This window comes from Balaenoptera borealis (genome assembly GCF_965194805.1).
Source record: "Balaenoptera borealis genome assembly, chromosome: 12".
Lineage (NCBI taxonomy): Eukaryota > Metazoa > Chordata > Mammalia > Artiodactyla > Balaenopteridae > Balaenoptera > Balaenoptera borealis.
This window is the reverse complement of record NC_138869.1, coordinates 4,131,906-4,159,339: the sequence shown is the minus strand read 5'-3', so window position 1 is coordinate 4,159,339 and position 27,434 is coordinate 4,131,906. Positions and strand designations below refer to the sequence as shown.

The 27,434-nt window shown below is 52.4% G+C and overlaps 1 protein-coding gene and 1 long non-coding RNA gene across 11 annotated transcripts in view; both read left to right on the top strand.

Moving 5' to 3' along the window:
- Positions 1-1,155: 1,155 nt before the first annotated feature.
- Positions 1,156-7,932, top strand: LOC309607301. Its single transcript, XR_014232361.1, has 2 exons — positions 1,156-6,462; positions 7,632-7,932. It is a non-coding gene; the product is annotated as an uncharacterized lncRNA (long non-coding RNA).
- A 1,923-nt stretch (positions 7,933-9,855) lies between these two features.
- The window catches only part of CFAP100 (cilia and flagella associated protein 100), a 51,256-nt gene continuing 33,677 nt past the window's right edge, over positions 9,856-27,434 (top strand). For 6 of the 10 annotated variants that reach the window (XM_082345687.1, XM_082345684.1, XM_082345691.1 and 3 more), the window contains exons 1-3: positions 9,858-9,944; positions 10,964-11,071; positions 17,637-17,714. In XM_082345687.1, coding sequence (XP_082201813.1) covers positions 11,023-11,071; positions 17,637-17,714 — 127 coding nt within the window. In that variant the 5' untranslated portion in view covers positions 9,858-9,944; positions 10,964-11,022. Of the gene's footprint in view, positions 9,945-10,963; positions 11,072-17,636; positions 17,715-27,434 lie in introns of all 10 variants that reach the window. The other 4 variants (XM_082345686.1, XM_082345690.1, XM_082345689.1 and 1 more) reach the window with 4 other exon arrangements.

The following is a 27,434-nucleotide window of genomic DNA, read 5'->3' as shown; positions in this document are numbered from 1 at the left end:
CTGTCTCAAAGACAACTTCCGCTCGCTGACCAGTGTTCAAAGAACCACCGCCGTCCCCCGCCGCCCTCCTGGCGCCCGCCAGGCTTGGCTTTGGCCCACTGGGCTTCTAGGCGCTGTCTCTCTCTCCACGAGAAGGTTAGCTCTTTGAGGGGAGGGACTTTTGCTTCTTTTGTTCTTTGCTGCATGCCTGGCGGGGGGTGACTCTTCAGTAACTCTTTTTTTTTTTTTTAACATCTTTATTGGAGTATAATTGCTTTACAATGGTGTGTTAGTTTCTGCTTTATAACAAAGTGAATCAGTTATACGTATACATATGTTCCCATATCTCTTCCCTCTTGCGTCTCCCTCCCTCCCACCCTCCCTATCCCACCCCTCTAGGTGGTCACAAAGCACCAGCTGATCTCCCTGTGCTATGCGACTGCTTCCCACTAGCTATCTGTTTTACGTTTGGTAGTGTATATATGTCCATGCCACTCTCTCACTTTGTCACAGCTTACCCTTCCCCCTCCCCATGTCCTCTAGTCCATTCTCTAGTAGGTCTGTCTTTATTCCCGTCCTACCACTAGGTTCTTCATGACCTTTTTTTTTTTCCCCTTAGATTCCATATATATGTGTAACATACTGTATTTGTTTTTCTCTTTCTGACTTACTTCACTCTGCATGACAGACTCTAACTCCAACCACCTCACTACAGATAACTCAGTTTCTCTTTCTTGAATGACTGAAGGAATAATCTCACCCTGCTCAGGCTGGGGCCCACCCCCGGGAGGCAGTCCAAAGCCCCTTCTTCAGCCCCAGCACCAGCACCCGCTCAGACCTATGGCCGGGGCAGAAAAGGGCCCGTCTGGGCCCGGGCTTCCTGCACCCCCTGCCCGGCTCTGGGCTCCTCCACACACTCCCCAGGTGACCCGCCTTCCTGCTTCATCTGGGTCCCCGGAGACTTGGAGCGACTCGTGGCCGCGGCAGAGCGAGGGCCAGCACAGGCCTCACAGGGCTTTGCTCTCCAACTTCCCATCACCCCAGGTCACCAGCCCAATCCGGCCGAATGCGCCCAGAGAAGCAGACCCACCGCTGGTCCTCCATCCTTCGGGAAGGCTGCCCGCTGCCGCGTCCAAGTATGCTGCTGTGAACGGGAATAAACGTCGGGCGCTGGGAACATGTGGGATGCTCACCTTCTGTTACAGTATTTTAAAATTTATTTAAATTGATTGACTAGATCATGTTCTCAGGTGCAGGGCTCACCATCATGTCCTCAAGTCTGCTTAGCCAGTAGCTGGCATGAAGAGGGGCATTCCGGTCACACAGGCTACATAACAAATACCCCACAACTGACTGGCTCAAAGCAATGACAGCGGGGGCTTCCCTGGTGGTGCAGTGGTTAAGAATCCACCTGCCAATGCAGGGGACACGGGTTCGAGCCCTGGTCCGGGAAGATCCCACATACCGCGGAGCAACCGAGCCCGTGCGCCACAACTTCTGAGCCCGCGTGCCCCAACTCCTGAAGCCCGCGTAACCTAGAGCCCATGCTCCGCAACAAGAGAAGCCACCTCAATGAGAAGCCTGCGCACCACAACGGAGAGTAGCCCCCGTTCACTGCAACTAGAGAAAGCCTGCACGCAGCAACGAAGACCCAACGCAGCCAAAAATAAATAAATAAATAAATTTATTTATTAAAAGAAAAACAATGACAATCGTTATTTTGCCCTTAAAGCTTCAATCTAAGTAGGCTCAGTGTGGACGGTACATTTCTGCTCCACTTGGCATCAGCTGGGTGATTTGAAGTCTGGAACCTGAAATTATCTGAAAGATTGGTCACTCGAGTCTGGGATTGATGCTAATTCTGGGCTGACGCCTTAGCTGGGATTACCAGCCAGGACACCCACACGTGGCCTCTCCACGTGGCCAGGACTTCCTCACATCAAGGAAGCTGATTTACGGGGCTGAGAGTCCAGGAGCGAGAGTCCGGAGGAAGCCCTATCATCTTTCACGACCTAGCCTGGAAAGTCACACCACCTGACTTCTGTCGACTTCTGTTCGTCAGGGCTGTCTGAGGACCTGCTGAGGCTCCAGGGTGTCCTGCTAAAGAGTAGCAAGGTTATGGATGAGCGTTCGGGACTGGACATACTGCTCTATTTTTGGAAAATATCATCTGTCACAAGGGGCTGCAAAATGCGTTCAACATCCCAGGAGAAAAATTACTCCTACCTAGAATTCTGTACCCAGCCAAACTATCAAGCAGGTGACTGTCTGGAAATGTAAGCTCTCTAAAATTTTCCTCCCATGACTCTCTCAGAAAGCCACTAGAAGAATGCTCCACCAAAACAAGAAAGTAGACCCAGGGAGCAGGAGACACTTTCTTGCAAGGAAGAAGGAAGGGAAGTCCTAATGTGACAACCAACCAGGAGGCCAAGAAATCAGCCAGTCAAGGTAAGAGCAGCAGGGCGGGCGGTCCCAGGAGGGATCTATGCAAGAAATCACACACACCTAAGGCACTGATGGAATTGCCTGTGTGTCTGTCCATTAGGGAGTGATATTTAGAGCTGTTGTAATGATGAGTGATCATGACATATAGAATCAAAGAGATGATAAAGGGACCAACTGAATAAAATGGGGCCTGGACACAGGGTATGTACAGATACTTCATATATGGCCACGATCAAAGTGCAGATAGAGGAAAGGATAGACCTTAGTATATGGTACTGCAGTAATCCGCTAGCCAAACAGGGGAAAAGTGAAAGTGAGCCTCTGATTCACACTATACACAAAAGTAGTTTCCAGGTGGATTAAAGACAAAAATGTGGCGAGCACATCTATAAAGTCTTTAGAAAATGAAGATATTTGTGACACATATGTTGGACCAGAGATGAGTGTCTATAGTACCTAAGGACTCTTGCAAATTGACAGGAAAAGACAGCAACTCCACAGGAAAATGCGCAACGACTTCCAGAAACTCTCCACAGGACAGGGAGGCTGAGCGCCAAGAAGCAGAGGGAAAGGGGTTCCACCCACCACCCTCAGCCGCGGGGACGTGCAAACTAAGCGCACACTGAGACGGGACTCCCATCCGACGGCAAAAATGACAATTCAGAGTGTTGGCAAGGCAGCAGATCACAGGGAACGTAGAATCCCTGCTGCTGGAGTGTAAACTGGCACCACCACTGTGGGAAAGTCTAGTGTCAGCCAGTAAAGCAGAATGAACACCCTTCTTCGGACCAAGCAGCTCCACCCGTATCTGTGCATCAGGTGGCATGTACAAGATTGGTTTTTGGAGTATCGTTTGTACAAGAAAAAACTGCGCAGAATCCAAATGTGATCGGCAGGGACTTCCCTGATGGTCCAGTGGTTAAGCTTCCGTGCTTCCACTGCGGGGGGCACAGGTTCGATTCCTGGTCAGGGAACTAAGATCCCACATGCCCCGAGGCGTGGCCAAAACAACAACAACAACAACAAAAAAAACACTAATGTCATCGGCGGTAAAATGGATCAGTAAATTGTGCTGTGTTCATACGATGAACTGCTGCTACGTGGCAGTGGACGTGGGTGAGCCACAGGCACGTGGACATACCTCTTCCCAGTGCTGAGCGAGAAAGCTCATCCCCCAAGAATAAGGACAAATGCTTCCGTTTCCACAAAGTTCACCCACCACGTGCCAGGAAAGACTCAACAAACTCTCTCAGAATACAAAAGTGGGTGACAAAACTACAAAGCCAGGAGGAGCACAGCCCAAAAGTCAGGATGGGGCCAGCAGGGATTTCTAAGGAACTGGCAACAGTCTGGCTCTTAACCTGGGTATTTGTTCCTTTTTAAAATTGTTATTCTTTGAATTGTACATATATTTTACATAGTCTTCTGTATAATTTATATATTTCACAATTCAAAAAGTGGACAAATAAAGAAGGGGGAAAATGGAGGATTTAATTTCAGGGAGAAGAGACAAGGACGTAATGTCTCACAAGGGAACCACACTGATCTAGTCATCAACTGGAAAAGACTGACTCCCAAACCCTGAATCAAGTGTGGGGAGTCACTGACACGTTATCTAAAACTGATAAACTGAGAAATCAAAGCTTAAACAGATTGTTTAGGAATAGGGAGAAATAAACCAGAGGAAGCAGCCAGAGAATTTGAGAAGTGGGCAAGGAAGTGCTCATTTTTATTATATGGTATAAAGAAATATTTGTTGAACACTTAATAAACAGTTGTTGGAGAGATTGCAGATAGGTCCTTGAGAAATGCATGTTAAAATGATATTTGGGATTTTTCTTCCCATCAAATGGGCAAAAAATGAGAAAGACTGATAATACTCAGCGTCGGTAAATGTTGAAGAAGCTAACACTTCCCAGCGACATCGGTGGAAGTGAAATTGGCACAGGCAAAAAAAGAACAGAACAAAACAAAAGAATACAACCAAAGGGCAACTCGGCAGCACCGATCTGGATTTGAAGTGAGCCCAGCACTCCTTACACATTTCCGTACAGGGAGAGCACTTGCTGATAACAGAGGGGAAACGCGGAGGGGGTGCACGGATCTCCGGTGGGCCGGCCGTTCCACACAAACGCGAGTGGCCACCACGTGCCAGGCCAGCCACCTCGAATCGGGCAAGCTCTTCACAGGCTGCCTGGCGACAGCTTCGTCTGAAAAGCAAGTCCCGCGAAAGTGGGGATGGGAGGATCCCATTCCCCAAAGGATGGACGCCCCCTGCAAAGCCGAGGGTTCTGGAGAGATGGGGGTGTGGTGGACCCCTGACCATCCACGCCTGACCCCCTTCATTGGTGTCACTGGGATTTTTACACCCATAACGTATTTGTGCATTTCTTGTCTGTTTATTCAATGGTTTAAAATGTCTGTGAGCCCAGGGTTGGGTTTGGAGTTGGTCACATCCGGGTTGGGTTAGGTTTCATTTGGGGGTTTGGGGGTTAGAAATGAGGTTTTCACTAAAAGGCCCAGCAGGGGTAGTGTTTGGGGAGGACGTGAGCCTGAAACAGGATTCCGAATAAATGAAGTTTTCGATGGCGCTCAGGCTGCGGCGGTGCTGGAGTTTGAGGCAGGCTGCAGATTTCCCAGCAAGGTTTAAACTGGAGGGGGAGGGTGGTCGCATATGGGCGCAGGGGCTGCCCAGACCTTGATGTCCCCCGCACGCCCTCCAGCATCTGCCTGCGGCTGTCTGCAGCAATCCAGGAGGGTGCCTGGGGTCCCCAGCGGGACGCGGTGCCCGGAGGCGGCCGCGTCCTCGTCCGCGGGCGCGCAGGACGCCGAGCGGGACCCCCGCCCCACGCCCACCGCCAGCCCGAGAGCAGAGCCGCGGGACGCGCCCTCGCCCGCCGACAAGGTCGCCGTTTGCGCCTGACGCGGGCTCTCGGGGCAGCTTGTTTACCAGCCTGCGTCACCCGGGAACCTTTCACCGCTGCCTGGCACAAAAGGTTCTTCTCCTGTTAAGTCCCCTTGGGCAGAAAGGGCATTCACCAGGGCCCGGCACTCGAACTGGTGCAGGGCGACACCCCGCGGTGGATTCGGACAGCGCGGCCCCGCCGCTCCGCCCGTCTCCTGCTTTGCCCACCTGGGCTCTACCCACACCTACATGCATCAGCCTCCTTTCCTTGAAGCAAATCGGATGGTGCTTTGCTTTCTTTGTGTCCCTGGGGAGTGAGGAAAGACCCCAATCACGGCGGGAACAACAGTCCAGCCCTCCGTGACCTGGCGGGCAGCTACCTACCTTCTCCTGGGGCCCCCGCCACTGCCTTTACCGCCACACTCTCTGCACCCCAGCCTCAGAGGGTTATTGCTGCTCGGAGCTCCACAGTCTTCCCCGCTCCTCCAATGCCCCATGTGGACCCTATGCATCCTTTAACCAGCTCCCAGTGACGTCACCCCGGGACGCCTCCCCTGATGATTCAAGCCAACACATCTTACTCCGGGCTCCAAGACTTTCCTTCCAGCTCACTTAACACTCTTTCTCTTGTACTGCAAGCCAAACGTGGATGCCAAAAGTCACCCCGCTTTCTCCCCAGACGCCAATCAAATTATCTGTCCATCTGAGCTGTCAGGAAAGCAGTCTGATGACAGGGACATAAAAAGCATGCCAGGCCAGGGCACTACACGGGCACGTGAGGGCACTGGGGTGGGGAGGGGGCCCTGAGGGGAGGTGGGATACTGCTTCAGACTCACTTCCGGGACCTGGCAGCTTCCCCTGGTCCGGCAGACGGGAGTAGTGTAGACCTCAGCTGGACTGGAGCTTAATGGCGGGTGAAGTGGAAGCAGCACACATGGGCCATATGGCCCACCAACACCCCGGCTCACCGTGGGGTACACTCTCTCCGCATCCTGCAGCCTCTGAGACTGAAGGAGGAAGAAAAGGAAGTCCAGATGCAAGAGGCCCGGGCAGACAGGCGTCTGACCGCCATGGTCCCCGAGAATCCTCCTGCGTCTCTGCTGGCTGCACGGCTACTCCTTCCTGCTGCCACTGTAAGCCTACAGACACCCAACGGGCATCAATGGATGTGTCCCGTGTGGTCCACATCTGTTTACTGCAGAGCTGTGCCACACCTGGGAGAGGGGTTCTGAGGTCCGCTTGAGTCACGTGGGCCCAGATGTCGGGCCCCCCGAGGCCGACAAGCACAGGTGGGGCCGGGAAGGGACACTGCCTGGCTGAGCACCCCACAGAGCCCATCTCCAGCCGCAGGCCCGCGACCTGGCCCTCCCCGGCTGCCTGAACACCATCTCTCGCCAGGCAGGCGGGAAGAGGCTTGGGTGGCATTAGTGGGCTGGGCTGTGGAGTCACACGGCCCGGGTTTGAATCCCAGCTCTGCCTCTTATGGGCTGTGGTCTCGGGCAAACAGCTTCAAGTCTCTGACCCTCGGCTTCCTCATGGAGATCTCGGCCACTCTGCTGGGATGCTCTGTAGACCTCTGCGGTCAGACACACCCCCGACCACACTGTGATACAGGCACACTAGCGTTTCTGAGGCCCAACCGGGTGCTGGTTCTGTGCTAACACACAACATCCCTCCCAGGCCATTGTTATTGTTCCCACTTTTTAGGTGGAGAATCTGAGACCCAGAGCACTAAAGTAACCTGCCCAAGGTCACACAGCCAGTGAGGGTCAGAGCTGGGATGTGGACCCAGCCTGGACTGATGCCACAGCCTGTCCCCTTGGCCAGCAAGGCCTCCTGCCCCTGTCAAATAGGTGTGACTCAGAAAACAGAAGCCCTCGGGGGTTTCATAGAGAGGGAATTTAATACAGGGTATTTGTCCCACACGTGATGGAAGTAACTAGATACCAAAATGGGAATGAATGGTGAGGGAGGGGGCAGATGCTCTGTTCCAGGGATGCCTGCTAGGAGGCCAGCCCCGAATTGAGTCTTGAGAAATGTAGTGTTAGCGAGCAGGACCCTGTAGGGGCTTCCTGGGACAACACCCCCCTCCCCATGTCCTCCACCTGCCTCTTGTCTGTACAAAAACTTTACCCAAAGAATATATTGAATCAGAGAAACGAGAAAATGTGGAAAGAAAGGAAAACAGTCAAGCAAGACAAAACAATGACGGTTTAGCCATTAAACAAAGTCAAGGACCTTTATTTCCTCCTCAAGGGCTATAGATACTATTCTGAGCCATGTCCCTTGGGCTGTTTTGCAGATACTGAAGCCCCCACCAGGTGGAAGAAGTTAACTGCTGCCCACAAGCAGGTAGGCCCAGACCAGCTGGAACCAGAAGGTTGATGATGCCGACTCCCGGTTACCTCACCACCAGCCAATCAGAAGGATGTCCAGGAGCTGACCACGCCCCCACAGCCCTCTCCTCAGCACGTAGCCCCTTCCTCCTTTCCCTGTAGAATCTCCGAGCAAAACCTGGGGAGTGGGGAGCTGGTTCCTTGGGACGTGAGTCCACCATCTCCCCAGGATTGCCGGCTTCCTCAATAAAGCCGTCTTTCCTTTTACCCAAGACTTGTCTCTCAGTATTGGATTCTTGAGAGGCAAGCAGCTGAACCTGAGTTTGGTAACAGTAGGAGTTTGACAGGAGAATCAAGGTCATTCCAAGGAAAGGGGTGAATAGAAGCATAGGCACAGAGTCGGTTTTGCGGGAGTGACCTGAGACCTGGCGCCATGGAAACACACCAGCTCCTGTCCTCATGCTGGACCACCTGTACCTCTGACACCCCTCCTGGGCTGGGGGCCCCCATCTTAGGAGTCCCCGTTTCCCACCTTAGAAGCTCTCTCTCCCACCTCTCTTGCAGTCAGGGTGGAGGTGGGACCCTTAGGCTCCTGCCTATGAGACATGAAGTGTGGGCAGGTGACCCAGGTTCTGAAGATCAGAATCACACAACAGGACCTCCATCACAGCCAAGGGGCCTCCCCCAGGACACACCTGCAGCCGGCTTTGGGCTCGCTCCTGGTCACACCATCTCTCAGCCTGGCTCCCACCCCCTGCAGATTCGGGGAGCCCCCCTGCCCTTTTCCCCTTTAACTGGCTCCTGTTGATTTCTGTTTCTGTTCCCAAGAGCTCTGACTGCCACACCTTCTTCAAGGAGGAAAATAAGCTCACGTGTTGTCAACAAGGGATTGGCTTTTCTCCTTTCGGGTTGCCTATTTTCCAGATTCCTAAAGTCTCCTTAGAACAGGGGTTGCTTGAGATGAACCCTCGCAGAACCCTGTGCTCTGCTAGCTCAGTCGCTGGTTAACAGAGCCTGTTGTGGCTTCTGGACCCCAAACTCAGTGGCCAGCTCTTTCTTCCGTGGCTCTGGCAGCTAGGAGGGAGGCCGGGCTGCAGAGTCAGGCAGCGGCTGGAACAGTAGGGCTGTGAGAGTCCTGGGGGTGGGGGAGACGCTTGTCTGCTCAGGGCACCCGACACCAGCTGCTGTAACATATACTCCCCCATACATACGTGCGTGTGCACACACACACACACAAGTCCCATGTGTGGCTTAACACAATAGAACCTCCTTCCTGCCTGGTACGAAGAACACTGTGGTTACTGCCTGTTGGGTCCCACTCCTCCAGGGGTGATCCAGGGATTCTCGCTCCTTCCACCGGCGGGTTCCCCCCCTCCCACTCGTGGAACTGGTCTCCCCACCCACTCATCCTGCCTTGGGCAGACCCAGGAGCCGCTGGGACTCTCAGTGGCACTACAGTACTGGCCTGCAGACTGTCCAAAGGACCCCAGAGGGCCCTACATGCCCTTGTCAGTCTATAAATCCCCGAGATGCGTGGGCAGAAATGGTGGCCACGGTCAAATCTCAAGGAGGGGCCTCCTGCTGTTTTGGGGGGAAAGGGGGCCTTCAGCCGGGAAGGCAGAGGGCAGACCCTGGTGCCCGTGGCCACAACAGCTGGTGAATCTGGGCGATTTAACCGGGATCCCTCCCTCTTTTTACTGACAGATTTGTCACTCTGCCTTTATTTTATGTCTCGTGCACCCTCTGGAGCGGTGGTTCTCCAACCTGAGCCAGCACCACAATCACCTCCTGGAGGGCTTGTTACAGCCCAGATTGCCGGGCCCCGCCGCCCCCATAGCTTCTGCTTCGGTCCGGCAGAACATCTGCTTTTCTAACGAGTTCCCAGCAAGTGTGATGCTGCCGCGCGGTACCACACTTTTAAGAGCCGCCCCTCTAGAAAGTGAGGTCCACTCCGCAGGAAGGACCAGGTATATTTTTGTACCACGAGCAACCTGGTGCACGGTGAAAAAATGAATCAGAGAATGAAAGAAAATGAGCAGAAGGGGGGCGGAATGGTGAAGACCGAGAAAGGAAAGACACCTGGGCCCAGCGCTTCCTCTGAGCCGCGCAGCCCCCGTGCGGCTCGTGGGCAGCAGGGCCCCCGCAGCCTTTGTGACGTCACAGCCCCGCCTGCCGGGAAAATGGTTGCCATGGCGACGTAAACCGAAGGCCCCGGCTCGGGGAGCCGAGACCAGGTGCGCAGAGGCCTCGGAGCGAGGGCGGCCGTGCGGAGCCCGTGAGTGCGTGCTGGACCCGCGCTAGGGGCGCGCGGGGTCGGCGCGGAGTGTGTGCGGGGTGGGGGGGTCCGGGGGCGCGCGGGGTCGGGGCGGAGTGTGTGCCGGGGGCCGGGGGCGCGCGGGGGCGGGGCGGAGTGTGTGCGGGGGCGGAGTGTGTGCGGGGGCGGTGGCGGGGGCGCGCGGGGTCGGGGCGGAGTGTGTGCGGGGTGGGGGCTGGGGGCGCGCGGGGTCGGAGGCGGACACCTCGGGCGCCCGTCCAAGCCCCCGTTGCAACGCTCTCCCCCTTCCTTGCCCGTACTTTACTGGCCTTATCCCACACCCAGCCATCTGGCCACCCTTCTTGCCTCCAGGCCCGGGCACCCTTGCCGTAGGCCCGACGGCCCAGACGGGGGTGTGGGGGGCCCCGGGGGGGCCCCGCCTTGCCCGAGTACACGGTTCCTTTCGTGGAGGCTGCAGCCGGAATGTGGCTGGAAGGGTGAAAGCTTTGGAGTCAAGGAATCTTGGGCTGGAGTCCCAGCCTGGGCCCTTCCTGGCTGTGTGACTTTGGACAGCTTGCTGCTTTGCCTCCGCCTCTGCAAAACGCACACTCGTTCAGTACATAGTTAAGAAGCGCCGTGGCGGGGCCAGACGCTTGATGAGCCACGAATCAGTGCCTCACCCCGTCCTCATGGATCTTACGTTCTAGGGGGAGATAGATAGGCAATCAACTGATTGTTAAAGGGGTAAATCAAATATTGGTAATTGGTCAAATAGGTGTGGATGGGGTGTTGAGAAGATGCTTCTCCGGAGCGGTGACGCTTGAGCTCAGGTCTGGGTGTGGGGGAGGCCTGATCTGGGAACAGAAAGACTAGGTAGGGCGGCTGGAACCGAGACAAGGAGGGGAGCGAGGTCGGAACGCGAGGCGCTGCAGGTGTGGGCCTCGTGGCGCGCCCTCAGCGAGCGCTGCTGTTCTCAGCCAACCCTCGCGTGGGGCGGGGGCTGGGGGCGGGCCCAGCTGGCTCAGGCCGCGTCTCTCTCCCCAGGTTGGAATCTGCTTTAGCCAGTGGCAAGCTTCTCGCTGAGCGCTTCCTCCTTCGCCTGGATGCCCAAGGTCCTGCCTCCTGTGGTCTCCAAGGGCATAAGTTTCAACAGTAAGTTCTGGGCTGGGGTGGGCTCTCTCAGCGTCAAAGGCAGCCTTGGGGGCCTGGGCGGTGAGGTCTAGATGTAATCAAGGGCCACAGTGATTCTAAATCAGGCCGTGAACCAGAAATCACGGGTTTGCCAGGTTCCCTAGAAACTGCATGTTTTATTTCCTAGGGCCACTGTAACAAAGCCCCGCCCCAGGCCGGGGGCTTAAATAACAGAAGTGTGTCTTTTCACAGTTCTGGGGCCCAGAAGTCCATAATCAAGGTGTCGTGGGCAGGGCTGGTTCCTTTCTGCGGCCGTGAGGGGGCGACTCTGTCCTATGCTGTCTCCCGGCTTCTGGGGGTTTGCTGGCGATCTTTGGGGTTCTTGGGCTTGTAGGAGCATCAGCTCGGTGTGTACCTTCATCTTCACTTGGCGTTCTACGTGTGTGTGTTCCAGATTTCCCCTTTTTCTTGAGGACGGGAGTCATACGGTATTAGGCACCCACACTAGCCCAGCATGACTTCGTCTTAGTTGCAGCTGCAGCCACCCTGTTTCTGAACAGGCTCACATTCTGAGGTCCTGGGAGTTAGGATTTCAGATATTCAAAAGCATTCATTTTGGGGGGGCACAATGCACCCCAAAACAGGCTTTGAGGAAGGTGCCGCCGTGGAGGTGGGGCTCTCGGCTTTCCGCAGCGCCGCCCCCATGTGAAGCCCCTCCCCCTCTGGAGGCACACGTGCGCGGCCAGGTGCTCCCGCTGAGGGGCACGTGAGAGGCCGCCGGGGCTGAGGGGGCGGGAGGGGCAACACGTCCGCTGCGCGCTGTGCATGCCTTCAGCTTTTGGTTTAATTTTCCTGTGGTTCGGATTCAAAAGTGTGTCGATAGCCCCCCCTTGTGAAAAGCCCTACCTGCCCCCCGACGTGGCGGCTGCCATGTCTCTGTCTCCCTCCACGGGTGACACCCGCCACGCTCACGCCTTGTGCACGTGCAAGCAAATGCACGCAGAGACGGCCTGTCCTTTCTCACAGCCACACAGCAGCGACGCTCCCTGGGCCTTGCTTCCCGTTAACCCAGGCGTCGTGGAGACTGTGCCTTATCATAACGTCGAGCTCCCTTACACCTTCAGTGCTTGCAGCAAATAGCGACCCCACGTGTGCAGGTAGCATAATTCTTTAACCAGTTCGCTGTCGGTGGGCTGCTGTCAGCAGCGGTCGCGGTTTTACACCGTGTGCTCTGCCTCTCTCACTTGCTCTGCTCCGTAGTAAATTGAAAAATGAAGGCTGAAGTGGGGTTACCAAAAAAAAAAAAAAGATAGCTTTGCAATGTTTACAGATAACAAATTAAATGCACACACCCAAAACAATGCAGCACAGTGGCGCTCTCACAGGACAATTGAAAGCTTTATAAACTATGCTGATTGACTCTATGGTACCAGGGGCTGGTTAGATGGCGGGCACCCTGTGACCCTCAAGATTCTGTGATCGTACCCGTGGAGGTGACAAGCAAACAGGAGGCCTCCCTGAGCTGGGTGGCCTGGTCTGGGTTGAGGGTCTGTGCATTAGGGAGGGAACCAGGCCAGGCCGGCACGGCCAAGCCGACAGACCCAGGGCATCTGCAGGCCGGGCTGGGCAGGGGTGCTGAGCAAGGTGGGTGAGGGAAGTCGACCTGGGTGAGGGTGTGTCGACTGGGGCTCAAGCCAGGAAGACTGCTGAGCCTGGCATCCTGGGTTCAGCCACAGGAGCTGGCGACCACGGTGGGGGCCGGGAAGACTCTGAGCCCTCTGGGGGGGAGGGGCTTGGGGACACTGAGCTCCGAGTCTGGGCCCCAGCCACAGCCAGAGGCCGCAGGCAGGGGCACTGGAGTCCGACACACCTGTTTGCTCGGGTCACCTCGGTCAGCCTCAGCTGCCTCATCTGTGCAGTAGGAGCAGCCTGTCTTCCCGAGGGCTGCCGTGGGGGGAGGGCTGGGCACACGTGCAGCTCTGTCAACAGTAGGCGCATCCATATTGCTTGTGCAGTGTCTGCGCCGTTGCTGTTAGCACGCCCACCGCCCGTCCTCCAGGGCCTGGGCTGCCGTCTGCATGCGCGGGGCCAGAGTTGGTCGAGATGCTGCAGGCTGCTGGACGAGGGGTGGCCGGGGGCGTGGGCAAGGACTTAGCTGGGATGGAACACGGGGGGAGTGGGCTCTGGGTTTGTTCCTCGTTCGCATGTGCTTAGTAAGTGCCGGCTGCATGTGGGCATGCGTCCTAGGCCCTGGGGGCTCAGAGGTGAGTAGCGCTGATGGAGTTGCCAGTCCTGGGACTGAGGTTGGGGCGAGGGACACAGACGCTGGGAATCGGGGATCATTCTATATCTGCAGCAGCCGAGGGGGTGGGGAGGCCTCTGGGAGGAAGCGACATTCGACACCTGTGGGTCACTGTCCTGAAGGATGAACGCGCGGAAGGGTGTCCTAGGCAGTGGGCGAGGCCAGCAGAGGCCCTGACGGGGGAATGAGCATGAGGGCGGGCGGAAGAGACAGGAGGCCAGTGTGGACCAGCGTGCAGGGCCTTGTGGCCGTAGGGGGACCGCTGGGCTCCGTGGGGATGACAGGGAGGGTTTGAGCAGGACACGGCCCAGTGTCTGGGTTTTACGACTCTGTGGCTGGGGTGCCATTCCGTCCCCCTTGGGCAGGGGGCCACTGGCCACGGCTCCCTCGAGACCCTGGGCAAGGCCTGGCCCTGGCATAGAGAGCAGAGGACGCCTGGTGGGACCTTGGCCTGGCAGAGCCGGCCGGCAACGCCAGAGTGGGCCCCGGGCTCCCCAGTCGGGGCGGGCGGGGCAGGGCTGCAGGACCCCAGTGCAGAGCCCCTTCCGGGAGACGTGGCCTGCAGCTGGTCCCGCATCTCTGGGGCTCCTCGCGGGGGCGGGGCCTGGGGGCCGTCCCTGGAGCGGCGAGTGTATTTCCCCGTGTGGGTGGGGGGAGGGGGCAGCTGGGCGGGGTCATCCCTGCCGAGGCCTCGCTCTGGGGCCTGCGCGCTCCGCCAGCTCGTGTGCACGTGCCTTCCCCCGCCGCTGCTGACCCTGGGCATGGGGGCCGGCTTCAGTCGTTGACTTTGGCGGTTTAGGAGCCTGGTTTTAAGTGACCCAGCCTTCATCTGGGGAGCTGAAAGATCGGGCTGGGCGTGAGCACAGCTGCTCTGTGCCGGGCTGGGGTGCAGAGGTCGAGGACACGGAGGCGTCGCCTGCTCTCGGAGAGTTTGGGGGCCAGTGATAGGCAGCTCTCCTCTCCGTGCTCATCCTGTTCGCGCCACTGGCCACCTGTGCTGCTGGGACAGACCGGGCACGGTCCCCTGCCCAGAAGGCCCTCCCCCTGGGGCTCCCTTCAGGAGTTTATTCAGCGTGAGCCCCCTCAGTGAGCCCCGCGTGCAGTTCAGTCATGGGGCGGCCGCACCTTCCCCACGCTCCTCCTCGCTTTGCCCTGCTTCATTCCCTCCTTAGCACGTACCCCGACCTGCCTGGCCTTTCCTTACTTACCTTGTTTATCTCTCTCCCCGGTAGAGTGTCGGCTCCCTGAGGGCAGGGGCTGCTCTGTACCTCTTATGCTGCACGCTTTCCCCAAAGACCAGGAGTTTTCATCGCTGCCTTTCAACACCGTGCTCAGGTTCACCAGGGCATTTAGACAAGGAAGAGAAGTAAAAGGCCTTCAGATGGGGAAGGAAGAAGGGAAACTCTCTGTTCACAGATGAAATGATCCGATATGTAGAGAATCCCCAAGAATCCCCAAGAAAGCTATTTGTGCTAATAGATGAATTTAGCAACATTGCAGGGTACAAGATGAACACTCAAAAATTAGTAGTGTTTCTATACACCAGCAGTGCACCGTCCAACATGGAAATTAAGGGGCGGTTCCATCCACACTGGCATCTAAAAGAACAAAATATCTGTCATGGGAGGTGACGCAGCAGGAAGACCTGGGAGTCACTCTCTCCACACAAACGAGTATTGAGCAGGCAGGAACTTGTCAGAACCCCAGCCAGGAGCTCCGCGGCTTCCAGGAGAGAACTAAATGAAGAGGCTGGGAGATTCTGGTGAACTTTGGCATTTGGTGGAGGGGCTACCAGTCCCGTCCCCAGTCCCGGAGCAGTGGGGAGGGTGGCCTGAGTTCCCGCCGTGGCGTGTGGGTGCCAGGGTGGGCAACAAGGACCTTGTCGTCCCAAATCGGGGCTGTGTGTTTGATTGCTGAGGGGCCACACAGAGGCTGGTCATTATTTCAACCCCACAAGCTGGCGTCACTTCCCTGCCATGTCTGTCGGGGGATTTAGAAACGGGGCCCCTTCCCCGGCTTTGGGAGCCAGACACTTAAAGGAAAGCTTTGATGAGAGGTTAATATCCAAAATACACAAAGAACTTAACAGACATTTAAGTTTGTTAAGTCTTGGGCAAAGAACTTAACAGACATTTCTCCACAGAAGAGGTACAGATGGCCAACGAGCACACAACAAGCAGCGACACGTCATTAGCAGGGGCTCCCCGCTTCCCTCCTCTTGGGCTGTGGGCGTGGCTGCTTTGGCTGCCCCCATGCCCCACTGAGCCCAGGCTGGCAGGGGAGCTGGTGGCCGGGGTGGAGTTGCCTGCAGGGGAAGGGTGGGCATCTCGTGACTTTCCTGTACCCGCGGGCTGTGAGGGAACACTCACGCCTCCACGTTCTCCTTCGTTTGTGCCAGTTCCTCAGCGGCTTCCACTGGGTACCAGGACGGCTGTGGACCGAGCCAGCCTCGTGAGGTTGGGATTCAGGGGTGGAAGGCAGAGGGAGCAACAGGTGACTCGGGTGCTTTCAGAGAGGAAGACGGGAGCTGAGAGAGAAGCAAATTCACACTGTCGGGTGTGGGGGGAGTCGGGGAGCCCCTATGTGCAAAGGCCCTGGGGCAGGAACCGTTCGTCCTGTGTGAGGCGCCCAGGGAGGCTGGGTGGCTGAAGTGCGGGGGGCAGGGGACGAGGCAGAGCGGCTCAGCGAGCACCACCCGGGGCTTGATCTGGGCAGCCGCCCTCCACGTGCACGTCCATTTAACCGCCCACATCCACGCCCTGTGCCCACGGAATGACACCAGCATTCACCACACCTCTCTCTACTGAGGGCTCATTCCGTTCCCAGTGTTCGCTTTTCCCTCCGGCACGGCAGTCGACACCTGTGCGTGATTCCCACGCGTCTCTGGGATAAACTAGAAAGGGGATGGCGGGTCAGAGGGCCAGGCACAGGACCCAGGCTGGCCGCTCGGAACAGCACCCAGAAAGCAGAGCTCAGGGCGGCGCTGGGGGTGGCCGGAGGACGCCTGCAATGCACCCCTCGTTCTCTGGTTCTGCCAGAGGGGAGAGTGGAGCCGGGGGCCGCCGGGCAGCACCTGCCTATCTTGAGGGTCTCGCCCGGCTCCCTGTGGAGCCCCAGCCCAAGGATGGGGAGGGCCTGACCCCATTCACAGCCCCATCGGGAAGCGCAGATCCACGCCTTCCTCTCGTGGCACCTGGGCCACGGGCGTTTCCAGAGGGCAGCACTGCCCAGGGGTTCGGGGCCGGCAGGCGTCGGGCCTGTGACGTCCCCGCTCGGCCTCGGGTGTCACCCAACTCTCGCGTCCCGTCTCCTCGGTTCCTGAGGAGCAGCACAGGTCTCCCGAGCTTTGGGGACTGGACGTGGCGACCGGTGTGGAGCTGAGCCCGGGGAGGCGCCGGGCGGTGTGAGCTGCCGTCCTCCCACGGGAGAGAGGGCGGCCGGACCCCGGGGAGAAGCTGGACGGAGGCAGGACGTGGGAAGGGCGGGCGTGTGGGCACGGGCCCCGGGGGCGGGAAGGGCACGTCGAGGGCGAGCACGGAGCGCCCACAGCGGGCTGGGCCTCGGGGGTCAAGCAGGGCCTGGGGGGCAGGGGAGGCTGGTGAGGGGCAGGTGCTGAGGGCAGCAGGAGGGGGCGCGGGGGCAGGTCTGGGGGAAGCTTGAGGCACCGATTTTGCTGAGCTGCAGGCGCCTGCAGGACCTTCCGGGGATGCCTGGCGAGCAGAGGAGCTTTGGGGGATTCAGTGCTGACGTGGGAGCGTCATCCCGACAGACCAGCAGGTCCCCCTCCCCCTCCTCATCCCCTTGGCCCCAGGCAGCCCCTTTGCTGCCCGCCTGCCGCTGGGGCTGTGGTGTCAGCGGACAAGAGAGCAGCGGGCAGGGGCTCTCCGCGTCTTCCGCTGCAGCCCTCGGAAGCCCTGGGAGGCTCGCAGCCACAGGGCTGGCTGGGTGGGCATCAAAGGCTTAGGGCCCGTGGCCTCCATGAAAAACGGTCCCGCTCTGCCCTTAGGAGCAAAGGGAGGGGTGCCAAAGGGGACGCACAAGACGCCTTCTGTGTGCCAGGCACGTGTGCTAGGAATTTTTGTGGCCATTCTCTTGCACAATTCTCACAGCCTCCTGGCAAAGTCAGCATAATCCTCTCCAATGTGGAAACCGAGGGTCAGCTGGTAGTGGAGACCCTGGGGCTGGAGCCCCAGTATCTGGGGTCTCCCCAGCCTGACGCTGTGTTCACAGCTGTACCAAGCCAATGAGTCATTTGCTGTGCCCCTCACTTTTGTGTCTCCCCAGAGCAGAGCCTGGAATCCATGGACAATAGTTCTTCTTCAGTCATTGAAGAAAAAAAGAAACATGCGAAAAAAACCAAAGGTAATTCTGCAGCTGGGAGTTGAAGTCCCATTTGGTGGGAGGCAGACTCTCTCCTTCCGCCCCCAGATGCCTTCAGACCTAGTTTTTAGTGTGAAGGACAGAGAGAAATGCTTCTGTTTCCATTCGGAATTGGGTTATTGAAACATGAAATAATAGGAACATAAACCACAAAGTAGGATTTATTTTTCCTCCTGTAATGAGAAATGTGGGAGGCAGACCAGGGCTCCAAGGAGCTCCACCAACGGCAGTTCTACAAAATCTTCCAGGTGACCAGGTCCCAAGTCTTTCTGATCCACCATCTTTATTTTCAGGTCTTTCAACCACAAGGTTGTCACATGGTCAAAAAATGGCTGTGGCAGCTCCAGCCATCACATCTGATTCCAGACAGGGAGAAGGAGCAAAGGGAAGGGCAAAATTGCCCGCCTGCTAACTCAGATCTTGGGAAGACCTCTTCCCCAGAAGCCCCACCCAGCAGTTTCTGCCTACACTCCATTGGTTATGGGGCCATCAGTATCTGCAAGGGAGTCTGAGAAGTGTAGCTTTTCAATGAGGCACGTGATTGCCACCTGTTAGGAGAAGGAAGAGGAGGCAGCTGGCTGCATGTGCCTCATCCTCTGAGCCCCTGCTGTGTCCTCCACGCCTTGGCTTCCTGGACCCCCTCCTGGTTCCTTTGCTGTCCCCACCCCCAACCCAGCCTTACAGACCAGTCTGATCCTTCTGCAGAGATGTGCAGATGTGAACATTTTCCCTGAGCCTGCCCTTGCCAGGCCGAGCTCCCACCCTGGGGCCAAGCTTCCCAGTCTACCCTGCCCCAACCCCATTTCCTCTTTGTTTTAGTTATCAAAATCCAAACCTGCCCAGAAGTAGAGACTGAAGTCCAATGAACTTGTGTGCTCATTGCCAGATTGGAAGCAGACAAGATTTTGCCATATTTGCTTTATCTATCCTTTTTCTCTTTTTCTTTTTTGTCTTTGCCAGATATATTTAACTTTTTTTTAATTTATTTTTTTATTGAAGTATAGTTGATTTACAATGTTGTGTTAATTTCTGCTGTACAGCAAAGGACCCAGTTATACACATATATATATATTTTTTAATATTCTTTTCCACTGTGGCTTATCCCAGGATATGGAATATAGTTCTCTGTGCTATACAGTAGGACCTTGTTGTTTATCCATTCTATATATAATAGTTTGCATCTACTAACCCCAAACTCCCAGTCCATCCCTCCCCCATACTCCCTCCCCCTTGGCAACCACAAGTCTGATCTCTATGTCTGTGGTCCGTTTCTGTTTCGTAGAGAGGTTCATTTGTGGCATATATTAGATTCCACATATAAGTGATATCATATGGTATTTGCCTTTCTCTTTCTGACTTCACTTACCGTGATAATCTCTAGATGCATCCACGTTGCTGCAGATTTTGCCAGAATATTTTAAAGTAAATTCCAGACACGTCATTTCATCCCTGCAGTGTGCATTTTTCAAATGTAGGGATCTTTTCTTACAAGCCCATAAGCAGTTAACCAGGCCATCGTCAGATTTACCCAATTGTCTCAGAAACGTCTTCCCATAGAACACTTACTCTAATCGGGACTCAGATGAGATCTGAGCATCTTCGGTCTCTTTGAATCAAGCTGAGGCCCTTTCCACGTCCTTTCATTTTCTGTGCTTGTAGAGAAATGGCGTTAATTATCCTATAGAACGTCCCCGAGACAAAACGTGTCTGTTCGCTTCCTGGTGGTGTCACTGAAGCTGTTTCTCTGGGCCGCCCATTTCCTTTGGCTGGACATTAACCCAGGATACTTGATAGGATCCATGTTCCCGTGTCCGCAGACTCCTTTCTGGGTGGGCTCTGTGCTTTCAGCTGTCTCGTGGTGGGCCACCCGGTGACCTGCGGGTTCAGGTGTGACAGCCTGACCCTGCATCGCACATCCCACCAGCCATTCACCCGACAGTTTCTTCTACCCGTGATGCTTGCACTGAACTGAACGTTACATTAAGGGTCAGGGGTGCACATTGTGGTTTGTCTTTGTTTCTTCACTGAGGTATCATTCATATACAGTGAAATGCACAAATCTCAAGGCTGCAGTTTGATAAGTTTTGATAAATGTGTACAATTTTGTGTCCAACCTCCACCCCATTCACCGTCTAGAACTTTTCCATCCATTCCCCCAAGGACAGCCCATGTTCTGCCATCATCATGGAATCCTCTTATCTGCTCTTGACCCTTGTGCAAGTGAAATCACACCCTGTGCTCTTTTGCTTCCGGCTTCTTTCTCAGCGTCATATCTGACATGCACGTAGCAGGAGTCCTTCGCCGTTGTGGTGCGTATTCTGCTGTGTACATACGCCAACAATGTGTGTGTTCTTCTACAGGTGAACATTTAGGTTGTTTCCAGTTTTTAGCTACTCCAAATAATACTGCTGCGAACATTCTTTTTTTTTTAAATTTTTACTGGAGTATAGTTGATTTACAATGTTGTGTTGGTACAGAAAAGTGAACCAGTTTTACATATACATATATCCACTCTTTTAGATTCTTTTCCCATACAGGCCATTACAGAGTATTGAGTATAGTTCCCTGTGCTATACAGTAGGTCCTTATTAGTTATCTATTTTATATGTAGTAGAGTGTATATGTCAATCCCAATCTCCCAATTTATCTCTCCCCCCACCTTACCCACTGGTAACCATATGTTTTGTTTTCTACATCTGTAGCTCTATTTCTGTTTTGTAGATAAGTTCATTTGTACCCTTTTTTTAAGTTCCACATATAAGCGATATATGATATTTGCCTTTTTCTATCTGACTTACTTCACTCAGTATGACAATCTCTAGTTGCATCCATGTTGCTGCAAATAGCATTATTTCATTCCTTTTTATGGTTGAGTAATGTTCCATTGTATATATGTACCACATCTTCTTTACCCATTCCTCTGTTAATGGACATTTAGGTTGTTTCCATGTCCTGGCTATTGTAAGTAGTGCTGCAATGAACACTGTAGTGCATGTATCTTTTAGAATTATGGTTTTCTCCAGATATATGCCCAGGCATGGGATTGCTGGGTCAGATGGTAACTCTATTTTTAGTTTTTTAAGGAACCTCCATACTGTTCTCCATAGTGGCTGCACCAATTTATTGATACATTCCCACCAACAGTGTAGGAGGGTTCTGTTTTCTCCACACCCTCTCCAGCATTTATTGTTTGTAGATTTTTTGATGATGGCCATCATTCTGACTGGTGTGAGGCAATACCTCATGGTAGTTTTGATTTGCATTTCTCTAATGATTAGTGATGTTGAGCATCTTTTCATGTGCTTGTCGGCCATCTGTATGTCTTCTTTGGAGAACTGTCTATTTAGATCTTCCGTCCATTTTTTGATTGGGTTTTTTTTTTGATATTGCGCTGCATGAGCTGTTTGTATATTTTAGAGATTAATCCCTTGTCGGTTGCTTCGTTTGCAAATATTTTCTCCCATTCTGAGGGTTGCTTTTTCGTTTTGTATATGGTTTCCTTTGCTGTGCAAAAGCTTTTAATTAGGTCCCATTAATTTATTTTTGTTTTAATTTTTATTACTCTAGGAGGTGGATCGAAAAAGATATTGCTGTGATTTATGTCAAAGAGGGTTCTGCCTGTGTTTTCCTCTAAGAGTTTTATAGTATCCGCCTTACCTTTAGGTCTTTAATCCAGTTTGAGTTTATTTTTGTGTATGGTGTTAGGGAGTGTTCTAATTTCATTCTTTTACCTGCAGCTGTCCAGTTTTCCCAGCACCACTTATTGAAGAGGCTGTCTTTTCTCTATTGTATATTCTTGCCTCCTCTGTCATAGTTTATGTGACCGCATGTGTGTGGGTTTATCTCTGGGCTTTCTATCCTGTTCCACTGATCTATATTTCTGTTTTTGTGCCAGTACCGTACTGTTTTGATGACTGTAGCTTTGTAGTATATTCTAAATTTAGGGAGCCTGATTCCTCTAGCTCCGTTTTTCTTTCTCAAGATTGCTTTGGCTATTTGTGGTCTTTTGTGTTTCCATACAAATTATAAAATTTTTGGTCTAATTCTGTGAAAAACGCTATTAATAATTTGATAGGGGTTGCATTGAATCTGTAGATTGCTTTGGGTAGTATAGTCATTTTCTCAATATTGATTCTTCCAATCCCAGAACATGGTATAGCTTTCCATCTGTTTGTGTCATCTTTTATTTCTTTCATCAGTATCTTATAGTTTTCTGAGTACAGGTCTTTTGCCTCCTTAGGTAGGTTTATTCCTAGGTATTTTATTCTTTTTGATGCGATGGTAAGTGGAATTGTTTTCTTGATTTCTCTTGCTGATCTTTCGTTGTTAGTGAAAATAACTATACTACCCAAAGCAGTGATATTGGTCTGTAATTTTCTTTTTTTGTGATATCTTTGTCTGGTTTTGGTATCAGGGTGATGGTGGCCTCGTGGAATGATCTTGGGAGTGTTCCTTCCTCTGCAATTTTTTGAAAGAGTTTCAGAAGGATAAGTGTTAACTTTTCTGTAGATGTTTGATAGAATTCTCCTGTGGAGACATCTGGTCCTGGACTTCGTTTTTTGGAAGATTTTTAATCACAATTTCAATTTCATTACTTGTGATTGGTCTGTTCATATTTTTTATTTCTTCCTGGTGCAGCCTTGGAAGGTTGTACCTTTCTAAGAATTTGTCCGTTTCTTCCAGCTTGTCCATTTTATTGGCATAGAGTTGCTTGTAGTAGTCTCTTATGATCCTTTGTACTTCTGTGGTGTCCGTTGTAACTTCTCCTTTTTCATTGCTAATTTCATTGATTTGAGTCTTCTCTCTTTTTTTCTTGATGAGTCTGGCTAAAGTTTTTTCAATTTTGTAAATCTTCTCAGAGAACCAGATTTTAGTTTCATTGATCTTTGCTATTGTTTTCTTTGTCTCTATTTCATTTATTTTTGCTCTGATCTTTATGATTCCTTTCCGTCTACTAACTTTGGGTTTTGTTTGTTCTTCTTTCTCTAGTTGCTTTAGGTGTAAGGTTAGGTTGTTTGTTTGAGATTTTTCTTGTTTTCTTAAGGTAAGATTGTATTGCTATAATACTTCCCTTTAGAACCTGCTTTTGCTGCGTCCCATAGGTTTCGGATCATTGTGTTTTCTTTGTCATTTGTCTCTAGGTATTTTTAAATCTCCTCTTTGATTTATTTAGTGATCCATTGGTTATTTAGTTAAACATATTGTTTAGCCTCCAGGTGTTTGTGTTTTTTACAATTTTTTTTTCTGTAATTGATTTCTAATCTCACAGTGTTGTGGTCAGAAAAGATGCTTGATATGATTTCAGTTTTCTTAAATTTACCGAGGTTTGATTTGTGACCCAAGATATGATCTATCCTGGAGAATGTTCCGTGTGCACTTGAGAAGAAAGTGTAATCTGCTGCTTTTGGATGGAATGTCCTGGAAATATCAATTAAGTCTGTCTGGCCTAATGTGTCATTTAAGGCTTGTGTTTCCTTATTAATTTTCTGTCCAGATGATCTGTCCATTGGTGTAAGTGGGGTGTTAAAGTCACATTATTATGGTGTTACTGTCGATTTCACCTTTTATGGCTGTTAGCATTTGCCTTACATATTGAGGTGCTCCTATGTTGGGTGCATATATGTTTACAGTTTTTATGTCTTCTTCTTGGGTTGATCCCTTGATCATTATGTAGTGTCCTTCCTTGTCTCTTATAACAATCTTTATTTTAAAGTCTATTTTATCTGATATGATTATTGCTACTCCAGTTTTTTTTTTGATTCCCATTTGCATGGAGTATCTTTTTCCATTCCCTCACTTTCAGTCTCTGTGTGTCTCTCCAGATCTGAAGTGAGTCTCTTGTAGACAGCATTTATATGGGTCTTGTTTTTGTATCCATTCAGCGAGCCTGCGTCTTTCAGTTGGAGCATTTAATCCATTTACATAAAAGGTAATTATCGATACGTATGTTCCTATTGCCATTTTCTTAATTGTTTTGGGTTTGTTTTTGTAGGTCTTTTTTCTTCCCTTCCTCTTTTGTTCTTTTGTAGTTTGATGACCATCTTTAGTGTTGTGTTTGGGTTGCTTTTTGTTTTTTCTTTCTTTTTTTAAAAAAAATTTATTTATTTATTTATTTATTTATTTATTTATTTATTTATTTATTTATTTTTGGCTGCATTGGGTCTTCATTGCTGCATGCGGGGTTTCTCTAGTTGCGGCGAGCAGGGGCTACTCTTCATTGTGGTGTGCGGGCTTCTCATTGTGGTGGCTTCTCTTGTGGAGCATGGACTCTAGGCGTGCAGGCTTCAGTAGTTGCGTCACGTGCTCAGTAATTGTGGCATGCAGGCTGTAGAGTGCTGGCTCAGTAGTTGTGGCTCACGGGCCTAGTTGCTCCACGGCATGTGGGATCTTCCCGGACCAGGGATCAAACCCACGTCCCCTGCATTGGCAGGCAGATTCTTAACCACTGTGCCACCGGGGAAGTCCCTGCTTTTCTTTTTTTTGTGTGTATCTATTGTAGTTTTTTGGTTTGCATTTCCCATGAACAGTGTATTATATACAAGTTTGTTTTAAGTTGCTGGTCTCTTAATTTCAAATGCAATTCCCATTTCCTGCATTTGTACTCTCCTTTTCTCGTGGTTGCTGGTTTTGATATCATACTTGTGTATGGATGATTTCCTGCTTTTACTGTATGTTTGCCTTTACCAGTGAGCTTTCCCATTTGTGCTTTTCTTGTTTCTACTTGTGGCTTCTTTTTTTTTCCCTCCTGCCTAGAAAAGTTCCTTTAGCATTTATTGTAAAGCTGGTTTGGTGTGCTGAATTCTCTTAGCTTTTGCTTATCTGTGAAGCTTTTGATTTCTCTGTTGAATCTGAATGAGTGCCTTGCTGGGTAGAGTAATCTTGGTTGTATGTTTTTTCTCTTTCATCACTTTAAATATATCCTGCCACTCCCTTCTGGCTGCAGAGTTTATGCTGAAAAATCAGCTGATAACCTTATGGGGATTCCCTTGTATGTTATTTGTTGCTTTTCCCTTGTTGCTTTTAATACTTTTCTTGGTATTTAATTTTTGTTAGTTTGATTAATGTGTATCTTGGCATGTTCCTCCTTGGGTTTATCCTGTATGGGACTCTCTATGCTTCCTGGACTTGGGTGACTATTATGTTAGGGAAGTTTTTGACTATAATCTCTTCAAGTATTTTCTTGGGCCCTTTCTCTTTTCTAGTTCTTCTGGGAGCCCTATAATTCGAATGTTGGTGCATTTAATGTTGTCCCAGAGGTCTCTGAGACTGTCCTCATTTCTTTTCTTTTTCTTTCTTTTTTTAAAATTTATTTATTTATTTATTTATTTATTTATTTATGGCTGAGTTGGGTCTTTGTTGCTGGGCGTGGGGTTTCTCTAGTTGTGGCGAGTGGGGGCTACTCTTTGTTGCGGTGCACGGGTTTCTCATTGCTGTGCCTTCTCTTGTTGCAGAGCACAGGCTCTAGGCATGCAGGCTTCAGTAGTTGTGATGCATGGGCTTCAGTAGTTGCGGCTCGTGGGCTCTAGAGCACAGGCTCAGTAGTTGTGGCGCATGGGCTTAGTTACTCCACGGCATGTGGGATCTTCCCGGACCAAGGCTCGAACCCGTGAGCCCTGCATTGGCAGCCAGATTCTCAACCACTGCGCCACCAGGGAAGCCCTGTCCTCATTTCTTTTCATTTTTTTTCTTTTTATTCTGCTCCTCGGCAGTTATTTCCACCATTCTATCTTCCAGCTCACTTATCCGTTCTTCTGCCTCAGTTATTCTGCTATTGATTCCTTCTGTTGTATTTTCCATTTCAGTTATTGTGTTGTTCATCCATGATTGTTTGTTCTTTAGTTCTTCTAGGTTTTTATTAAACATTTCTTTTATTTTCTTGATCCGTGCCTCCATTCTATTTCTGAGATTTTGGATCATCTTTACTATCATTACTCTGAATTCTTTTTCAGGTAGATTGCCTATTTCCTCTTCATTTATTTGGTGCTGTGGGTTTTTACCTTGCTCCTTTGTCTGCAATATATTTCTCTGTTGTCTCATTTTATCTAACTTGCTGTGTTTGAGGTCTCCTTTCCACAGGCTGCAGGATTGTAGTTCCTCTTGCTTCTGGTGTCTGCCACCTAGTGGGTGAGGTTGGTCCAGAGGCTTGTGCCATTATCCCCTTGATAGAGGGTTTGATTGGTGTTGTGGTGACCAGAGCCTGCCCTAGATATTGAGCGGCGCCTCCCCTGGGTTCTGTGGTTGTCACTGCCCTGTCAGGGGTGGGGTCTGCTCCCTAGTTATTGGAGTAGAGGCCCCCAGATCTGTTTCTGAGCTGTGTTTCTGATCTCCGGTGTGAGGTAGGCAGGATTGGAGTGCTCCCACTGGGAGAGAAGCCGGAGTTTTCCTTCACTGGAGCTGTTCACCTGTGAATGTGCTCTGTTGTGTCCCCTTTTGCCCGTTGTGTGGGCTCACAGAGTACACTGTTGTTGGCACTGCTCTCGGTTCTGCCTGAACTGTGGGCGTGCTGGCAGTTGGCCCTGGTGACTCTCAGGTGTTGTTTTCACCAGGCCACCTGCACAGATCCAGTGAGGTCAGGTCCCAGGACTGCAGTAGTCGTGCATCTGGACCTGTTGTGGGAGCTATGGGGGCAGCTCAGACTCTGGCCTGGCCCACCCGCCATGTGTACGTGCCTACAAAGCCCAGAGCTGCTAAAGCCAGACCCGTCCCACCTGCAGGAGCACTTGTTCTTTCACATGTTTCACAGGCGCTGAATTTAGGAAGCTGTCAGTGGAGCTGTAACGCAGCTGCGAGGAGAGCTTTCAGCTCTTCTTCCTTAGTCACATGGCCCCTGGGGCTCAGCTGTGGTTTCAGCCCCAGCCCTGCATGTGTTCCTCCCACCAGAGTCTGCTCTAGAGGTTGCCCCAGAGCCCACGAGCCGTGAGGCAGGAAGGAGCCGAGGCGGCGATGGGGGCGAGCGGGCGCCCCGGCGGGAGGGTGCTGGGGTAGCGACTGAACACGTGAGCTTGTCCAGGGGCAATGGGGGTGAGCGGGCGCCAGGTTGGGGTGGGGACGGAGGAGGTGATGGCGGGCGTGGGAGCCCTCCCTGGTACCCCGTGGAGGCAGGGGCCAGCGCGAGGCTGCTCTGGCGGCCCCGCCCCTTGCACGTGACTCAACAGTGGTGCCTCTGGCGCTTCCTGTGTGAGCACCCCGGTGGCAGAGCTGCTCATCCCGTCCCCTCAGGCTGCCTCCTCACAGCCAACATCAGTCCCCTCCCCGGTCGGCTCTCCAAACCCTGCGTTCCAGCACCCAGCCCCTGTCGGCACCAGTGGACACCCTCTCAGGCTGGGGCTCGCAGGGCTGTGGCATGCACCATCTGTGTAGGTCTCACTCTGTCCTGCCTGCAACAGACCAGTTGCTGGGCTCTCCTCCGAGCCCCGAAGCTCCCCTTCTGTCCCAGCTGATCTCCCTGCGGGTGAGGGGGCTTCCCTGCATGTGGGAGCCTCTCCTCTCCTTCAGCTCCCTGCCAGGGGTGCGGGTCCCATCCCGCTTCCTCTCCTCTTCCTTTTCCCTTCTTCTTTCTTTCATCCTACCTGGTTATGGGGGGATCTTTCTTGTCCTTTTTGGTGTCCAAGGTCCTCTGCTAGTGTTCAGCAGGTGCTCTGTGAGAATTGTTCCATTTGTAGATGTATTCTTTTTTTTCCTTTTTTAAATAAATTTATTTGT